The sequence below is a fragment of the Benincasa hispida genome, chromosome 3 (assembly GCF_027475165.1).
Source record: "Benincasa hispida cultivar pf3 chromosome 3, pf3_genome.v1.1, whole genome shotgun sequence".
NCBI classification, from domain to species: Eukaryota; Viridiplantae; Streptophyta; class Magnoliopsida; order Cucurbitales; family Cucurbitaceae; genus Benincasa; species Benincasa hispida.
Window position 1 is genome coordinate 32,955,823 of NC_143480.1, and position 15,579 is coordinate 32,971,401.

At 36.2% G+C, this 15,579-nt stretch overlaps 1 protein-coding gene across 4 annotated transcripts; it reads left to right on the plus strand.

Moving 5' to 3' along the window:
• Positions 1-618: 618 nt before the first annotated feature.
• LOC120073768 (UDP-rhamnose/UDP-galactose transporter 4-like) lies at positions 619-7,440 on the plus strand. 4 transcript variants are annotated; one of them, XM_039026595.2, is made up of 7 exons: positions 653-959; positions 1,299-1,530; positions 1,676-1,860; positions 1,954-2,154; positions 2,322-2,483; positions 5,524-5,844; positions 6,748-7,440. In XM_039026595.2, exons 2-7 carry the CDS (start codon positions 1,401-1,403, stop codon positions 6,799-6,801), a joined length of 1,053 nt encoding a protein of 350 aa, XP_038882523.1. In that variant the 5' UTR covers positions 653-959; positions 1,299-1,400; the 3' UTR covers positions 6,802-7,440. The 4 variants fall into 4 exon arrangements, with proteins under 4 accessions (XP_090168289.1, XP_038882523.1, XP_038882524.1 ...); XM_039026596.2 differs by having other exon boundaries at positions 657-966; XM_090312163.1 differs by lacking the exon at positions 6,748-7,440 and having other exon boundaries at positions 619-959; positions 5,524-6,283.
• The last annotated feature ends 8,139 nt before the right edge of the window (positions 7,441-15,579 follow it).

Consider the following 15,579-nt stretch of genomic DNA (forward strand, 5'->3'; position numbering starts at 1 on the left):
AAACTTAAATTTAAACGAAACAATAAATTTAATAAACTTAAAATTGAAATTTAATGAAGAAAAACCTCAAATCTCAACGTTACTTGTGACATCCTGTCTTTGCAGGTGTGTAATATATGTAATTTTCATTTAATTTTTCTCCCATTTGAAAGACATTTAATCTTGTCCATTTGGAATGTGTCTAGGGCAAAGATTATATTAAAACTATAATAATCACATTATAATATATACTATTTTGTATTCCTCTATTAGTTACAGTCAATACTATTTCAAAACTCTTTTGCTACAATTTTACTATTTTACATTCATCACTTTTTTATTTTTGATTACAGTGTTTGTTATTTTTTTTTAAAACTAAAATTTCTTATATCTCAAACATATATTATTATAGTCCAAACTAAAATAATTTACATATATATACAAATTATTATAACCTAACTACAATAATTTAATATTATATTAATTAATTTATTGTCCCAAACCTCCATTGGATGGTATTAGATTGGGTGAGCTTGGACGGTTTTTTTTTAACAATTGGGCTTAAGGGAAGTCAAGGGGAAGTTTGTGCAAGTCAAAGCCGCCCAATTGGGAAAAATTAGTTTGACTAGTAGCGGAAAAAAAATTGAAAGAAATTTCCCATCTCTTTTAAAGCACCCGAGACCCCCTCTACAATTTCATCTTCTTCTTCCTCGTGTGAACGCCGCTCCACTTCCTCTGGAACCAGACGCCACCGATCGGAGTCCGACGGCAGCTGCACCAGCAGTCGGACGCTACGCCGCCGTCGAGAGCGCTCGCGATCGGGCTCGCCGCACGTCAGACGCACGTCCAGCTTTGGGTTCGCGCGGCCGTCGGTTTTTGCTCGGTTTAACGTGCGTTCTGGGTGCAGGTGGTCAGTCGCATCTCCTCCTCAGCCGCCGTTTCGTGATGTCGCCATCGTGGATCATCGACGGTGCTAGCCGGTGAGTTGTAAGTTAATCGATGGGCTGTTTTAGATGCTTGTTCGGGTGATTTCAATTTCGTGTTATGGGCCGGTCTCAGGTGATTCATTCTGTAATATTTCAAGGTTAGGATCGGAGGTTTCAACCAATTTGGACTATTGTCCAGGGATCCCGAATAATTTTTTTCTCTCTGAAAAGTGAATTTTGGAAACTTTGGCTGATCTAACTCCGTGTTTATTTCACTTACATGTTCAGTTTCTAAACCCTGCATGCATAAGTAAAGCCTCGGTTTTCCATAGAGAAACTAGGGTCGTTACATTAGTCATTGGTACTTTGCTGATGGTAAATTGTGTATTACAGATAATACTGGTTGAGCATCAAGATCAAGCACTTGAGGTTTTTTCTTTTGAATGAAGATTGAGAGCTTGAAGTGCTGATTAAAAACCAAAGTTATAGATTACAATGTCTTCACCTGGAAAGAGTGATCATAAGGCAACTCTTGATGCTGCCTCATGGATGTTCAATGTTGTCACATCTGTTGGGATAATCATTGTCAATAAGGCATTGATGGCCACATATGGATTCAGCTTTGGTGCGCATGATAATTCTCATCTATATTCAAATTTTTTACATTTCTAATCGTTCAGTTTCCATGTTGTGGATAAAGTGATCATTGTTTGCTAGACATAAATTACTTGACCTTTTTTTTAATTACTTTGTTTAACATCACGATGCAGCTACAACTTTAACTGGCCTTCATTTTGCCACAACCTCCTTGCTGACTTTTATTCTCAAGCAACTTGGTTATATCCAAGATTCTCACTTACCATTTCTTGACATTCTTAAATTTGTTATATTTGCAAATTTCTCAATCGTGGGAATGAACATCAGCTTAATGTGGAATTCTGTTGGGTTCTATCAGGTATTTTTTCTTTTTTGTTAATTGTTAAATGTTCGTTCTTCCCCCAATTTTTAGAATTAAGACGTGAGATTGTAATTCTTCTTTCATTATCAGATTGCAAAGCTGAGTATGATCCCAGTATCTTGTTTTCTAGAAGTTGTTTTGGATAAGGTGCAATACTCAAGGGACACAAAACTTAGCATTCTGTTAGTTCTGCTTGGTGTTGGAGTTTGTACTGTCACTGATGTTAGTGTCAACATGAAAGGTTTTGTGGCTGCCATAGTGGCAGTATGGAGCACTTCCTTGCAGCAGTATGTAAGTAACCGCATCATTAATCTTAAATTGGTGCTGCTGTGTAAAATTATTTGAAATTATAAATTTATTTATTTTTTAATGATGGTGAAATAAAAAAAGCAACTGATAATTTCACGGACCAATTATCTTCTTCTAATACAACCTTGACCTTGTTTCTCTGCGTGCAGTATGTACATCATCTCCAACGAAAATATTCTCTTGGATCCTTCAACTTATTGGGTCATACCGCTCCAGTGCAGGCTGCTTCTTTGCTGTTAGTTGGCCCCTTTTCAGACTACTGGTTGACTGGAAAGAGAGTTGATGCCTACGGATATACTTTTATGTCATTGGTAAGTTGTTATATCCATAGTATACTTTGGTAAGATTGTACTTGTTTTATAGTTCCAAATGTTTATAGTTCTGAGTAATGGTAAGCATTAGAGCCAGTTCCAAAGCGATTCATAGAGAGAATCATGATAGATACAGAGATACCCAAAATAAAGAGGAGAAGACAACCCCAATGATAAAAAGAGAAGAACATAAGAGGAGGGGAGGCCATATAAAAAGGTCAAGAAAGATTTAAAAGATACTCCAAATACAAAGGCAGATGAAAGAGCACATAGATAGATGAAACACCCCAAAAAGAAGATCTGTCTTTGAAGAAACCCCATAGCCGAAAGATGTAGAATCAAGCTGATGTAGAATCTTCTCTAAGCAGAGCTTTTGTGAGATAGAACTTTCTAGATTTCAAATCTCTCTCATTCCTTTTTTCTTCTTTGATGATAATCGGTTAGATTGTCCTCTAGCAGGAATCACCTTTATGCAGAGGCCTAGTTCATTAAACCAAGGAGCCAAGGCCATCAAGTGGGTTGCTGGGTCGAAAGATCCAAAATGATTTTGTGGGTCATAATCAGACTATTCTTCTCCTATGTGGTATTAAGGAGAAAAGGGCATTGGGCTAGATAGAGCTGGGATATTTTTTTTTAATGCAGAAAACACTTTGATGAATATGGGAAAAATTAACAAAAAAATCCTATTCGAACATCCTACCAAATCCCAATCCCAAACCTTCCAAAAGCGCACATCAAAGGTTAATATCATTCAGTTATAATATTCTGATGGAATTCATCGAAAAATAGCCCAATTATTATTGATTCGAGAGATGAATCATTGAAAAACTGTCCATAGATGCTAAACAGAACAATGATATTTGGCTATTTCAAACACATCTACACAATCCTGTGCTGAATAAATGAACACCTATTATTCCTTTCCAACCAGGAACTTGATAGAATGGATGGGCTTGCATTAATGCATAATTTCCCATGGATCATCTCATGGCGTGAATGCTTCCCTACGTTTCTTGTTTTTATTGTTGCACCATCCATCTCCTAGCCACTTCTACATATTGGAGAAGAGAGAAACTTTATTGAAAGAACAACCTAGTGGCCAACTAGATGAGAAATTCCCTTTGCTTAAAGTGAAGGATCAAACAAACATTCCCTATTTAGATTTGATAATATAAGCAAAGTAGTTGACCTTTTCTTTAAAATTTTTCTTCTCAAATCAGATTGGAAGATTGTGATCAAGGAGAGGAGTCAAAAACTCTTAGAGCTTCCATATTTTCATTGGACAGAGGAAATCCCCCTGTGAAAGTCCTTGTCCCTGTTTCTCGAAGAAATATATGAGCATCTATAAAATAAGATTGAAAATAAAAGACCTAACCTCTTTAAAGGCCAAAGTTTCAAAGTTCCATCTAATTTGAGTAGAGTCCATAGCTCAATTAGTTGTAGAGGTTGAAGGTCTTAATTTTCACCCTTGTCCTGTTACTTTGCTAAATAAAAAGGCTGCGCCTCTTTCCTCTTTAGAGTTTGTAAGACCCATCTCTTGTTGAATAGAGGTGCCCTATCGACATCGTGACAAGGCTGGATTATCTTCAGAAAATATTTTTTGGTCTTCCTTCTAATCTTCTCGGACTAAGGTCAGTTTGTGAAAGCTTTTGCATTGATCTCGTAGGTCTTGGACTGGTTTAAGCTTCCTTGGTTGAAATCCACTCCATAAGGAAGTAGCTCAGGAGAAGTTTGGGACAATAACCATCTGTTTATCTTTAAGCTTCATGGAAAATTCTTGCTGGTTCTTTAGAAATGCCGTTATGAGCTCTGATTTTCCTCACAGATGGAGGTTTTCAATGACTGAAAGGGACTATTGAACCACAAATGTAATTCCATCTTCCTTTTGATTGTTTGTCAGCTGCGAGGAACAAAAAACCTCAATAGTTATCCCAGCTATAACATAATAGCTCTCAAACTTTTTACCAAACCAGAAGTTTACATCAGGGCATTTAGTGAAGCTACCACATAACTTCATGGGCTTCCGAAGTCCATAGACTTAAAAGAGTAATGTTCCTTAAATTTGTCCACCTGCCATAGGCTTGGTATAGCATCAATCATGTCATGGGTTATAGTGCACCTTCTCTATTGTACATCTCAATATAGCTTTTTGATAATGAGATTTGCTTATAGATGAAACTAGGAATCTAAGTCCACCCCCAATTACTGTGAAAGTGCCTCCTGGTAATCACTATTATCTCCAGTCTAGCAGATTGTTTTTTTACTTCCTGTTCAAGCTTTCTTTTGAGGGTAACATCATGGCGAAGGACGAGAGAACTTATTTGTGTTTTCCCCCTTGTCGCTCTGAATGACTGACTACAGTATAAGTCAAGCCATTTCCTTGACTTTTATCTCAGAGGGGCCCCATTGAAGTTTTCAAAAAATCTGTTAATGAGGCCCACCAACTCTTTTCAGCTTTCTGGTTTTCTCTCCAAGGAATAATGACAAACTTGCTTTTGTTGTTTCTGGAAAACTACCTTTCTTTTGTCGATCTGTTGAATGCAAAGAAACCCATCCGCGGCCTCCTATTTGTAAAAGATTAAGAATAAAGAGCTCGCAGGGAAATGAGAGACTGAATCTTTGTAGATATTGAAGGGTTGATGATGGAGATTTTTTTTATAGGTCTTAGTAGTTTCATTTGTGACCTACAAAGTCTCGTATAATGAACAACCTTTGTGCCCAGTTGTTCAGCATCTGCTTGGATCTTCTTGGAGGCAGGATCACATTATCGAAGCACACCTTGCTTGTGAATCTTTGATGTGTACGTGTAAGCTTGAATCACCTGTACAAATCAAGAAAACCTTATTCCTGTTACATGGATCTTGCCAACAAAAAATTCAATGTCAAATGGTGTACTAGTAGTTCTTTCAGGATGATGCTAATTTAACTAACGCAAGATGCAAATATTTGATTACTGCTTTTTTTCCACTTTGATCTCCAAAACTACGTAGCTAGTTGTTTGCTTACCAACTGATTCTTACCAATGTGTATTCGTTTGCAGACGTTCTTGATCCTTTCATGTACCATTGCAGTAGGGACAAATCTCAGCCAGTTCATATGCATTGGTAGGTTCACTGCTGTGACATTCCAAGTGCTCGGCCATATGAAGACCATTTTAGTCTTGACGCTAGGATTCATTTTCTTTGGGAAGGAGGGCCTCAACTTACAAGTAATTATAGGTATGGCCATTGCAATTCTAGGAATGATCTGGTATGGCAATGCCTCATCGAAGCCAGGAGGGAAGGAGCGTCGTAGTTTTTCCTCAACGAGCAGCAAGTCATTAAAGCATACTGGATCAGAATCTTCCGACCCTGATGAAAAGGTCTAGAGTTTAGTAGAATTCATAGTTTTTATTCCTCCTGGCAATAATATCCATGGAAGGAAAAAAATAAATAAATAAAAGGGAAATGATATAGAGAGAGAAACAAAAGAAAAACACTTGATGGTTGACTTCAGTAGATTCCAGGAGATTCTCGACACGTGATTGGCAGGCCCCTCACTGATTATAGTTCATTATAGCTTCTTTTTTTCCCCCTTTTATTAACATGAAAAGGTATGCCATCTTTTGGAAGGATGCATCCCAAAGGTTCCCCCTACAAAAAGTTTACAATGTTACAGAGACCACAGTTATCAATAGTATAGATATTTCTCCCTGCAAGATATTTCAATCTCCATGTCTTGTCACTGTTCCAACATTTTAGTTCATTGGTTGACAATCAAATGATGTTATGCTCTGCTGATTGAGTTTTTCTTACTATAAATTATTACCCCGTTTCAATAGCCAAACATTAGCAGATCATTAGTTGCAATCTTATTTTCTTTCTTTCTTTCTTTTGGATTGAGTCGATATGATTTCTTTTGAAGATCACTCAGAAAATTGTGCATGTAAGGAACAAACTTGAATTATTGGTAGGACTGTAAAACAAGAACCTCTGTCCTAACACAGTTTCTATTTTAGATAATATGTAGGATAGAGATTGAATTTCTGACCTCAAGGTTATCGTACATATTTGATGTTAGTTGAGTTATAGTCATTTTGGCCTTTTGAAACACAGTCTAATCTTCTAAGTTTTCTTTTTTTCAACACAAAAACCTTTGAAATAGAGAACAATGCCTATAAATAGACCTAACTACGGCAGTACTTCTCTATAGAGAATGATGCCTTCATGAGAAACAGTAAACTCTATGCCTAATTTGACACTTGAGTAATTTATTATCTGTGCAGGGCTTAGCCAGCAGTTGCTTCTTTCTAGGAACTTCTCTTTCTAGGAACCACTGACAAGACTTGATGGCTTATCGTACGGAAAAAACGTGAGCTCCCCTCGTTCTACATTAGAACATCCCACTTGCTAATAAGATGGTTTAGTATGAAAGAAATTTTCTTTCGAGCCCTCGAAGTCGGTTCCAAATGTGGATGATGTCCATCTTACAAAAATATTAGCCATAGTTACATCTCAAATATGAACTGAAACACAGATAAACTTCTCTGTGGTTAATCCTCAATGTTCTGTGCTCGTGACAACACCTTTTCCATTGCCATGCGGGTCTTATTGGAAAAAGTTGAAGCTTGATCTTTGTGCGAGGATGGGGCATCTGTGTGGGACAAATATCAGTAAGAGGTGTCCTTTCTGTCACCTCTGTTGGATTAGCTTGATCAATTGAACTCTGTAAATTATTCGAGTTATCTGCATTAGGTCAAAAGCTTGTTAACAATAGTATCGTAAAATAAATAAGGAAAATAACTGTGAAATTAGTTCTTTTTCACAGTCGGACAGTCCACACAGTTGTTCCATGATGATGCAGGAACATCATCTTAAGACAGAAAAGGTTCCCCAGAAAAGTGGCAAAAAACTTGGGAGAAATAATTTGTATTGAGCAAACAATATGAAATAAAAGGATTTGGTCATCGAACCTTCAATGTGTGCATTGTCGAGAGCTGTTATCTCGTGAGAAATTATCTTTCTAGACTTCTGAACTCCAACCACGTCAGCAAATTTCACACACCTTTTCCCCAATCTTTTTGCCCTTCTATCTGGGCGCCTGCCTGTTTCCATTATGTTTCCAACTTTCCAGCACTGAATAGGGTCTAAGGTGAATCACTTGCGCTATGTATCCAAAAAGAAAAATCAAGGAGGCAAAACCTGGAACGGCCAACGGTCAGCAACTTCGTCACCATATAAACTGTGTGTTCCATTCATGACAGATGCTACACAGGAAACTACCAAATTGTTCGTGCAATTTTATCCCTTCTTTTTCTCATCCAGAAAAACCTAATTCCATGTATAGATTTTCCTTATGGTTCTAATCTTCCCTACCCTATAATAACAATGTACATGTTAAAATTGTTAATTCAGGAAACGAGCATAGTTTTAAAATACATAAAATAAAAATAAATCTTGTTATCAAACATAAATTTGCTATTCATTTTAACTCAATATTTGCATATTAACCGATGGCCTAAAACAAAAAACGCTAGTTGATCTTTCTGGTCGATGTAGCATTTATTTATTCAACTTTCCATGTGGGAAGGACTTGCTCTCCTCGGCTTGGTCTCGCTCCCTTCCCGCACTATTCCTCCACTAAAAAGAGCTATCAACTTTCTTGAAAACCTTTTTGAACGTTTATCTTTACATGGTGATTTGAAAAAGGATATTTATCTCTTGTAATGCTTTCTACTATTCTAAAGATAGAGAAAGTTTTCCTTTTAGCTCTAGTTAACAAGGCAGCCCACGACCAGAGGATTTTGTCGAAAAATTGATTATTTTATATTTGCATGGCTGAATGGAGAGCAGTTTCAACCTTATGGATCTCCAACTTGAAATTTCCTATTTCGAATTGTATCCCTACAAAAAAATAATAATAAATAATGAAGGAGTGGATTTCAGGGTCCATCAACTTGTCAAAACGGTTTCCAATATGCCTACCTTGGATTTGAGGACTAAAACATATCTTTTGCTTCAAGATTTTGCCCGAGTCAAAGTGGCTCATATCCTAACCTCTTGGGGTTCGTTTACGGTCCCTAAATGAATGGGTTGGGTATTTTCCATGATGAGTTGAGTCTTCCTTTTCCTCTGATCTCTCCACCATTTCCAAGATTGAAGAATTAGACATTAAAAGCTGCTTAAACAAAGCGTAAAATGCACAACCAATGGAAGGCTTCTTTAAAACCAACCACCTTTCCTTCATTCACTTCTGACCCGACAAAAGCTATGAAACCATCCATGGAGGAGACTAAACTTGCGAATCGAATAGTTAAAACATAGGAATTAACCATGATGAGAGGGACGAGCTCAGTTCAATGCCACTCTGAAGTAGAAGTTGTGGGCTTTTGAGAGCCCCAACACAGAGTATCACCTCTCCCTTTCATTTATTTTACATGAATGATGTTGTAAATATGTCATACATTTCTTCCAATTTTTACATATCAACTATTTTTCAATCTTCATTTGTTATTTTAATTTTAAAACCATTTTAAGAGTTTTTTCTATCTATATCAAGTTTCAAAGTGTTAGAATTAAATATTTAAAAGAAAACCAACTTGCAAAGTTTAAAACCTATTTAAAAATTCATGAGTATTTTGTATGAGCTCAATTCAAACAAATACGGTATTGTTGAATGAGAAATTTCGGCGAATCACAAGTTGCCACATCATCAACGAAAGTCTGAGCTTATTGAAAAAAATATAAGTTTGATCGGGTTGAGTAATTAAAGTCCCTTGGGCCCAATCCAATTCAAGCCCATAGTGAAATTTAGGGCCAAATTGAAGTTTAAGCCCAAGCCTAATTTGGGCCCAATAAAGTAATTAGACCCAAGCTCAAGGCCCATGAGAAACCTCTATAAATAAAGGAATTATCTCTTCATTTGGGAGGAGATTGGAAGAATTAAAGGCCAAAGTTCTCTGAAGATTTGAAGTTATGAAACTCTGAGGATTTGAAGAACACAACTCTTTTAAAGCTCTGAAGATCAAAAGACATATCAAAGTTGGGAAGATTAGAAGATATATCAAAGTTGTGAAGATCAGAAGACATACTAAAACTTTGGAGATCAGAAGACATATTAAAGCTCTGAAGATTTAAGCTCCTAAGATCCAAGTATTGAAGCTCCTAATTCTTGAAAACCTACGCTCTCAGCTCTCAAGTCTGAAGACTGAAGCTTCTCAAAGTTTCGAAGACTAAAACACTCAAATTCTAAAGAACTGAAGATCTAAACTATTTGAAAGTTTGAAGATTAGAAGAATTCAACAAACTGACTATATCTTCACAACCTACAAGCTGAAGATTCAATCTCCTCAAACTCAAGGAAAAGCTTAAAGGCCGATTCAAAATGATAAACAAATCCAAAGACTACTCTAAGCGAGTTAGAACTTCTACACTCTAGAGGACCAAGAGAGAATTCTTCCAACAATTAGAAGGCTCCTTGACTCCTGAAGCTGACCACACTTGAAGACCGAAGTCTTTTGAAGATACAAGCATTCTTCCAAGACTACAACTTCAAGGACATCTAGACGCTTCGCTTTCATACATCAAGCGTATGCATTCAACTGAGAGAGAATCAGAGGATCAAGTACTAGAGATTGAGCCACATCGTATCAGATCAACATTAACATCAACACCAATTCAAGTTAACTCCACAAAACAAGTTTCTTTGGAAGCCTCATGTGAGCATTAATTATCCAAGAAGATCAACAAGCCCAATGGCCGATCGTCCAAGAAGATCATCGAGCCCAAAGACCGATCATCCAAGAAGATCAACAAGTTCAAAGGTCGATCGTCCAAGAAGATCATTAAACCTAAAGGCTCATCATCCAAGAAGATCATCAAGCCCAAAGGCCGGTCATCCAAGAAGATCAACAATCCCAAAGACCGATCATCCAAAAAGATCAACAAGCCCAAAGGCCAATCATCCAAGACGATCAAAAAGCCCAAAGGTCGATCATCTAAAAAGTCTACAAGCCAAAAGGTCAATTATCCAAGAAGATCAACAAGTCAAAAGACCGATCATCTACGAAGATCAACATGCCCAAAAGCTGATTATCCAAGAAGATCAATAAGTTTAAAGGCCGATCATTTAAGAAGATCAACCAGCTTAAAGATGATAGTTTATTTTGAAAGCATCAAAATATTATGTATTAGAGATCCTATTCACTTTCCACAAAATTAATACAAATACAAAGTTCAAGTTCCATGAAATAAATTTCTCTTGAAATCTCGTGCGAATAAATTGGCACAGTCAGTGGGACCTCTCTACCTCTCATTTCTCTCTCAACATTTAAGTAAACTAATGACATTGAAGAAAGTTGTATCCAAAGTAATTGCTGCAAGCAACACTTACACAGGACTTGTCACCTGCAACTATTCAAAGGAGAGCATGTAGGAGCAAGAACAAGGTTTTGTCTTCGCAGAGAAAATCTGAGAGCAGTTGATAGCATCTTCTAAAGGCGAGATCATCATAAGAGAAAATCCCTTGTTTGACAACTCTGCCTCTGCTTCTGACCAATCAAAGGAAGAATCATACTTTGACGTAGTTCTGTCATGATGGCTGATGTAACGACTGAGTCGGCCATGGGGGAGATGGAGAGAAAGATAAATGTCCTAATGAAAGCCGTAGATTTGCGAGATCATGAAATCACTGCTTTAAGAGATCAAATACATGCTCGAGAAACTGCTGAGTTGAGTCAATCTTCAGCTACAAAAGCCAATGACAAAGGAAAGACTGTCTTGTATGTCACAATCCACCTCTGTTGCCTTCTTGTCAGTTCAACAACTGCAAGACATGGTCACAAACTCCATAAGAGCTTAGTATGAAGGACCATCGCAAACTTCTTTTTTTGTACTCCAAGTCATACACTAAAAAGAATCGCCAACCCAAGAAAGCCAGCTGGGTATCTGAAGGAAATCGAACTTGAGATTTCCATGAGTAGCGGAATAAAGATCATTCCAAATTACAATCATGAATGAACATTACAATTATAGTCGTAAACAAAACATGCGGTTATATAATCAATATAGAAATTACAACATGAAAAACTACAAATGAACAAGACGAAAGCTACAAACATTTGTAGACTCGTCTCCACGCTCCTTACTCATGAACACTCGAACACAGCAATCTCGAACATTAGAACACTGGAACTCCGCGATCGCCTCGATTACGAACTCCCCAGCAAGAACATGAACGGCCTCCACAGAACCTCAACGGTGTCAAGTTGAGTATGACACCACTAAGAAGGTTACCTTGGTATTCTCAATGTGAGAATCCAGAGGGTGGGCTTTGTTCGGACATGGAATGAGGCAGATGAAGGAGGAAAGAACAATCATGTACACGATTGGGCAAGTGGGAAAAGACAGTGACCTATCGTATAGGTTGATGCCCAATCGTTTAGCTAGAGCTAAGCGATCGTCTAGCAAAAGCTAAGCGATCGTTTAGCTCAGTGTCTGTCACCTACAAAACACTACATGATCATTTACTAAAACACGTGGTCGCTTAGTAAATCGACAAGTGCTATGAGTTTCCTTTTGTTGAGAGAAATCTTAAAACCAATTTTCAATCTTTTGTAAAAAAAAACTTTTCAATACTTACTAAAATTAGGAAAACAATTTTCCTTTTAACTCATGGTTACCATGAATCACCAATAACCATCCACTCAATTGGTTATTAAAGAAAAAGAATTAATTATCCAATAATTAATATTATTATAAATATAAATGATAACCAACTTATCATACTATATTTATAACCTATCGTTTTAATATTTCATCTCATGAAACATATAAACCATAGTTCTTTTTCTATTCCATGGTACTTAATGTAAATCTCATTTACATCAATCCTCTACTAAATGTATCTCATACATCATACCGATTATATCATATATAATCAAAATACCTCTTGTTAATTTGAACATTTCAAATCAACACCAAGAACTAATTAAACTCTTTAGTCACAGGATCCACCATCCGTTAACTGCTAGGCACTTCACTAAAGATCGATAGTTGAACTTTTCTGACCACAGATATATTATGTGTCCATCTTAACCAATCAGAAGTGCGACAACCCTTCATAGATCACTCGTAATTACAACTGGGTCAATAACCGTTATGCCCCCTGTAGTTACATCTGTCTCCTTAAGTATCGTTGATTCCTTTAATGAACATAAGTCATAGTCTTACTATGACTGAGTCTTCTCTTCTAAAGAGAAGTTGTGGCCACTATGTTCAAGCCCCTGAATCAGCCCTTAAGGGAGCAATTTCTCTACTTATCCCTATTTCGGGAAAGGAGTGAATTTCATCTTGTGGATTGAGTTCCCAACTCCCAGATCAGACAAGTCCCTAAAAAGGTCGGCATGTTGAGTTGACAATCTGGCCATTCTCACCCATACTAATCAAAGGACTGCACTCAAAGACAGGAGTTCCCAAAACACTCAGGATTGAGGTCGTGTCACCTATGATCGTTTAGGTGAGATGCAAGTCTCTAGTATCAATGGTGTTATATACAAAGTCTAGTCATCTCGTGGTCTAGGTCTTATACAAACTTTTTGTATAGGACACTCCCACTCACACGTCTCCACATGAATGGTCATGATCTACCATATGTAGTAATTTATAACACTTACAAACCTCTACAAAGCGGGCCGTATCCGTAGTGTCACCAGGATCATGTATCTCATCTTAATCCTTATACTACAGACCTATTTAGGTTATCACTTAAGGCATGATCCACTTGTATATCACATATACATGTTTAAGTTCATATAAGATAACCAAGGAGCTTTGTTTATTGAATATGAGTAAATCTCAGAATTAAATAATACTTATTTTATTCATCAAACAATGTGTATCTTTACAAAACAACGAGACTCTGGGAGAATTAGGACACCAATTCCAACAGTATCAACCTCCAAAGTTCCAGCAGTTTGATGGAAAGGGCAATCTGAAACAACATGTTGCTTACTTCATTGAAACCTGCGAAAATGCAGGAACCAAAGGAGACCAGCTAGTAAAGAAGTTCGTCCGTACCTTGAAAGGAAATGCTTTTGACTGCTATACTGATCTAGAGCCAGAAGCAATTGGCAGCTGTGAACAATTGGAAAGAGAGTTCCTCAACCGCTTCTACAGCACAAGATGCATAATTAGCATGATGGAGCTGACGAACCCCAAACAGCGGAAGGGAGAGTCAGTCAACAATTCTACACTTCAGAGAGCTTAGAGGGAATTCTCTACAATCAGAAGACTCCTTTACTCCTGAAGTTGACCACACTTGAAGATTGAAGTCCTTTGAAGATACAAGCATTCTGAAGACTGAAGTCCTTTGAAGATACAAGCATTCTGAAGACTGAAGTCCTTTGAAGATACAAGCATTCTGACCACGCTTGAAGACTGAAGTTCTTTGAAGATACAAGAATTCTTCCACACGCCTCGCTTCTATACTCAAGTGTACACATTCAATTGAGAGAGAATCAGAGGATTAAGTACTAGAGATCGAACCACATCGCATCAAATCAACATCAACATCAGTACCAACTCAAGTTCAACTCCACGAAACAAGTTTCTCCGGAGGCCTCGTGTGAGCATTAATCTTCCAAGAAGATCAACAAGTCCAAAGGTTGATCATCCAAGAAGATCACCAAATCCAAAGGACGATCATCCAAGAAGATCAACAAGCCCAAAGACCGATCATCCAAGAAGATCAACAAGCCCAAAGGTTGATCATCCAAGAAGATCAACAAGCCCAAAAGTCGATCATTTAAGAAGATCAACAAGCCCAAAGGCCGATCATCCAAGAAGATCAATGGGTTTAATTATTAAAGTTTATTTTGAATGCATCAAAGAATTATTGTATTAGAGATTGTACTTGCTATTTTGAAATTTATACAAATACGAAGTTCAACTCCACAAAATAAGTTTCTCCGAAAATCTCGTACGAACAGACATATTTTTGTTATAGATTTTTAAAATTAAACTTATAAATATTACTTATGTCAACAAATTTGTTATCATTTTTTAATAATATTTTCAAAATGCAAGCCATTGCATTTTATAAAGGTAAATAACTTTTAGATACTTGTTTTATGTTTTAAAATTTGACAATCGATTCATTTGCTTCTTTATGAAATACTAAAATGATCCTAACAAATAAGCAAATTTTTAAAATTATAAACCTAAAAATAGATTGTCCTGTGGTAACTATTTGGTTTTGTTTTTGCTTTTAGGTTTTGAAAATCAAATTGATAAATACTCTCTCTATCTCATCTTTCTTGTTTTGTTAACTACTTTCTACTAACGTTTAAAAAAAAGTCAAATCAAAATTTGAAAACTAAAAAGAAAGATTAGAATTTAGTTTAAGAATTAAGCTCTTTTATTTAAGATCGATGAAAATCATTATAAAAATTTTAGAAAATGGACTTACTTTTCTAAAATTAAAAACTAAAAACAGAATGATACAAAGAAGAGCACTATGGTTATTAAAGTCGCGGTTAAAAGTAAAAAATTATTTCTAAATTATATTTTACTGCCCAAAAATACTAATTTATTTTCTTTTGCTGAGCCCTAGACTTTATACTCAACCAACACAATTAGCCATATTCAAAACATCACTTTAATTGTCATGCTAAAGAGAGAAATCAAGCATCATTATTACAAATAATAATAAGAAGAAGAAGAAGTAATAATAAATATATTATAAATATGTTAAATTAGGCATAAGGTAGATGTCGATTATTAATGTCTATTGATCATATGTCACTTATTCATTATCCCATATGTTGTCCATGTGTCTCAAGATTACATACTATTAATGTCCATATAATTCACCTTCTACTTGTCAAATTTCCTATAAATAGTGACATTTGGTGAGTTTTGAAACATACACACATATTGGTGATCAATTCAAAAAGATTGGAGAAAGTAGAGAAATCAATTGTTTGTTATTCTATTTACGTTTTGTTATTTATTTATTTTATATATTTATATATTATATTATATTTATTTTCTTATATATTATTATTATATTATATTTTCTCCATATCCGTGTTCTTGTTATGTGCCGTTGTGCTCCTCAA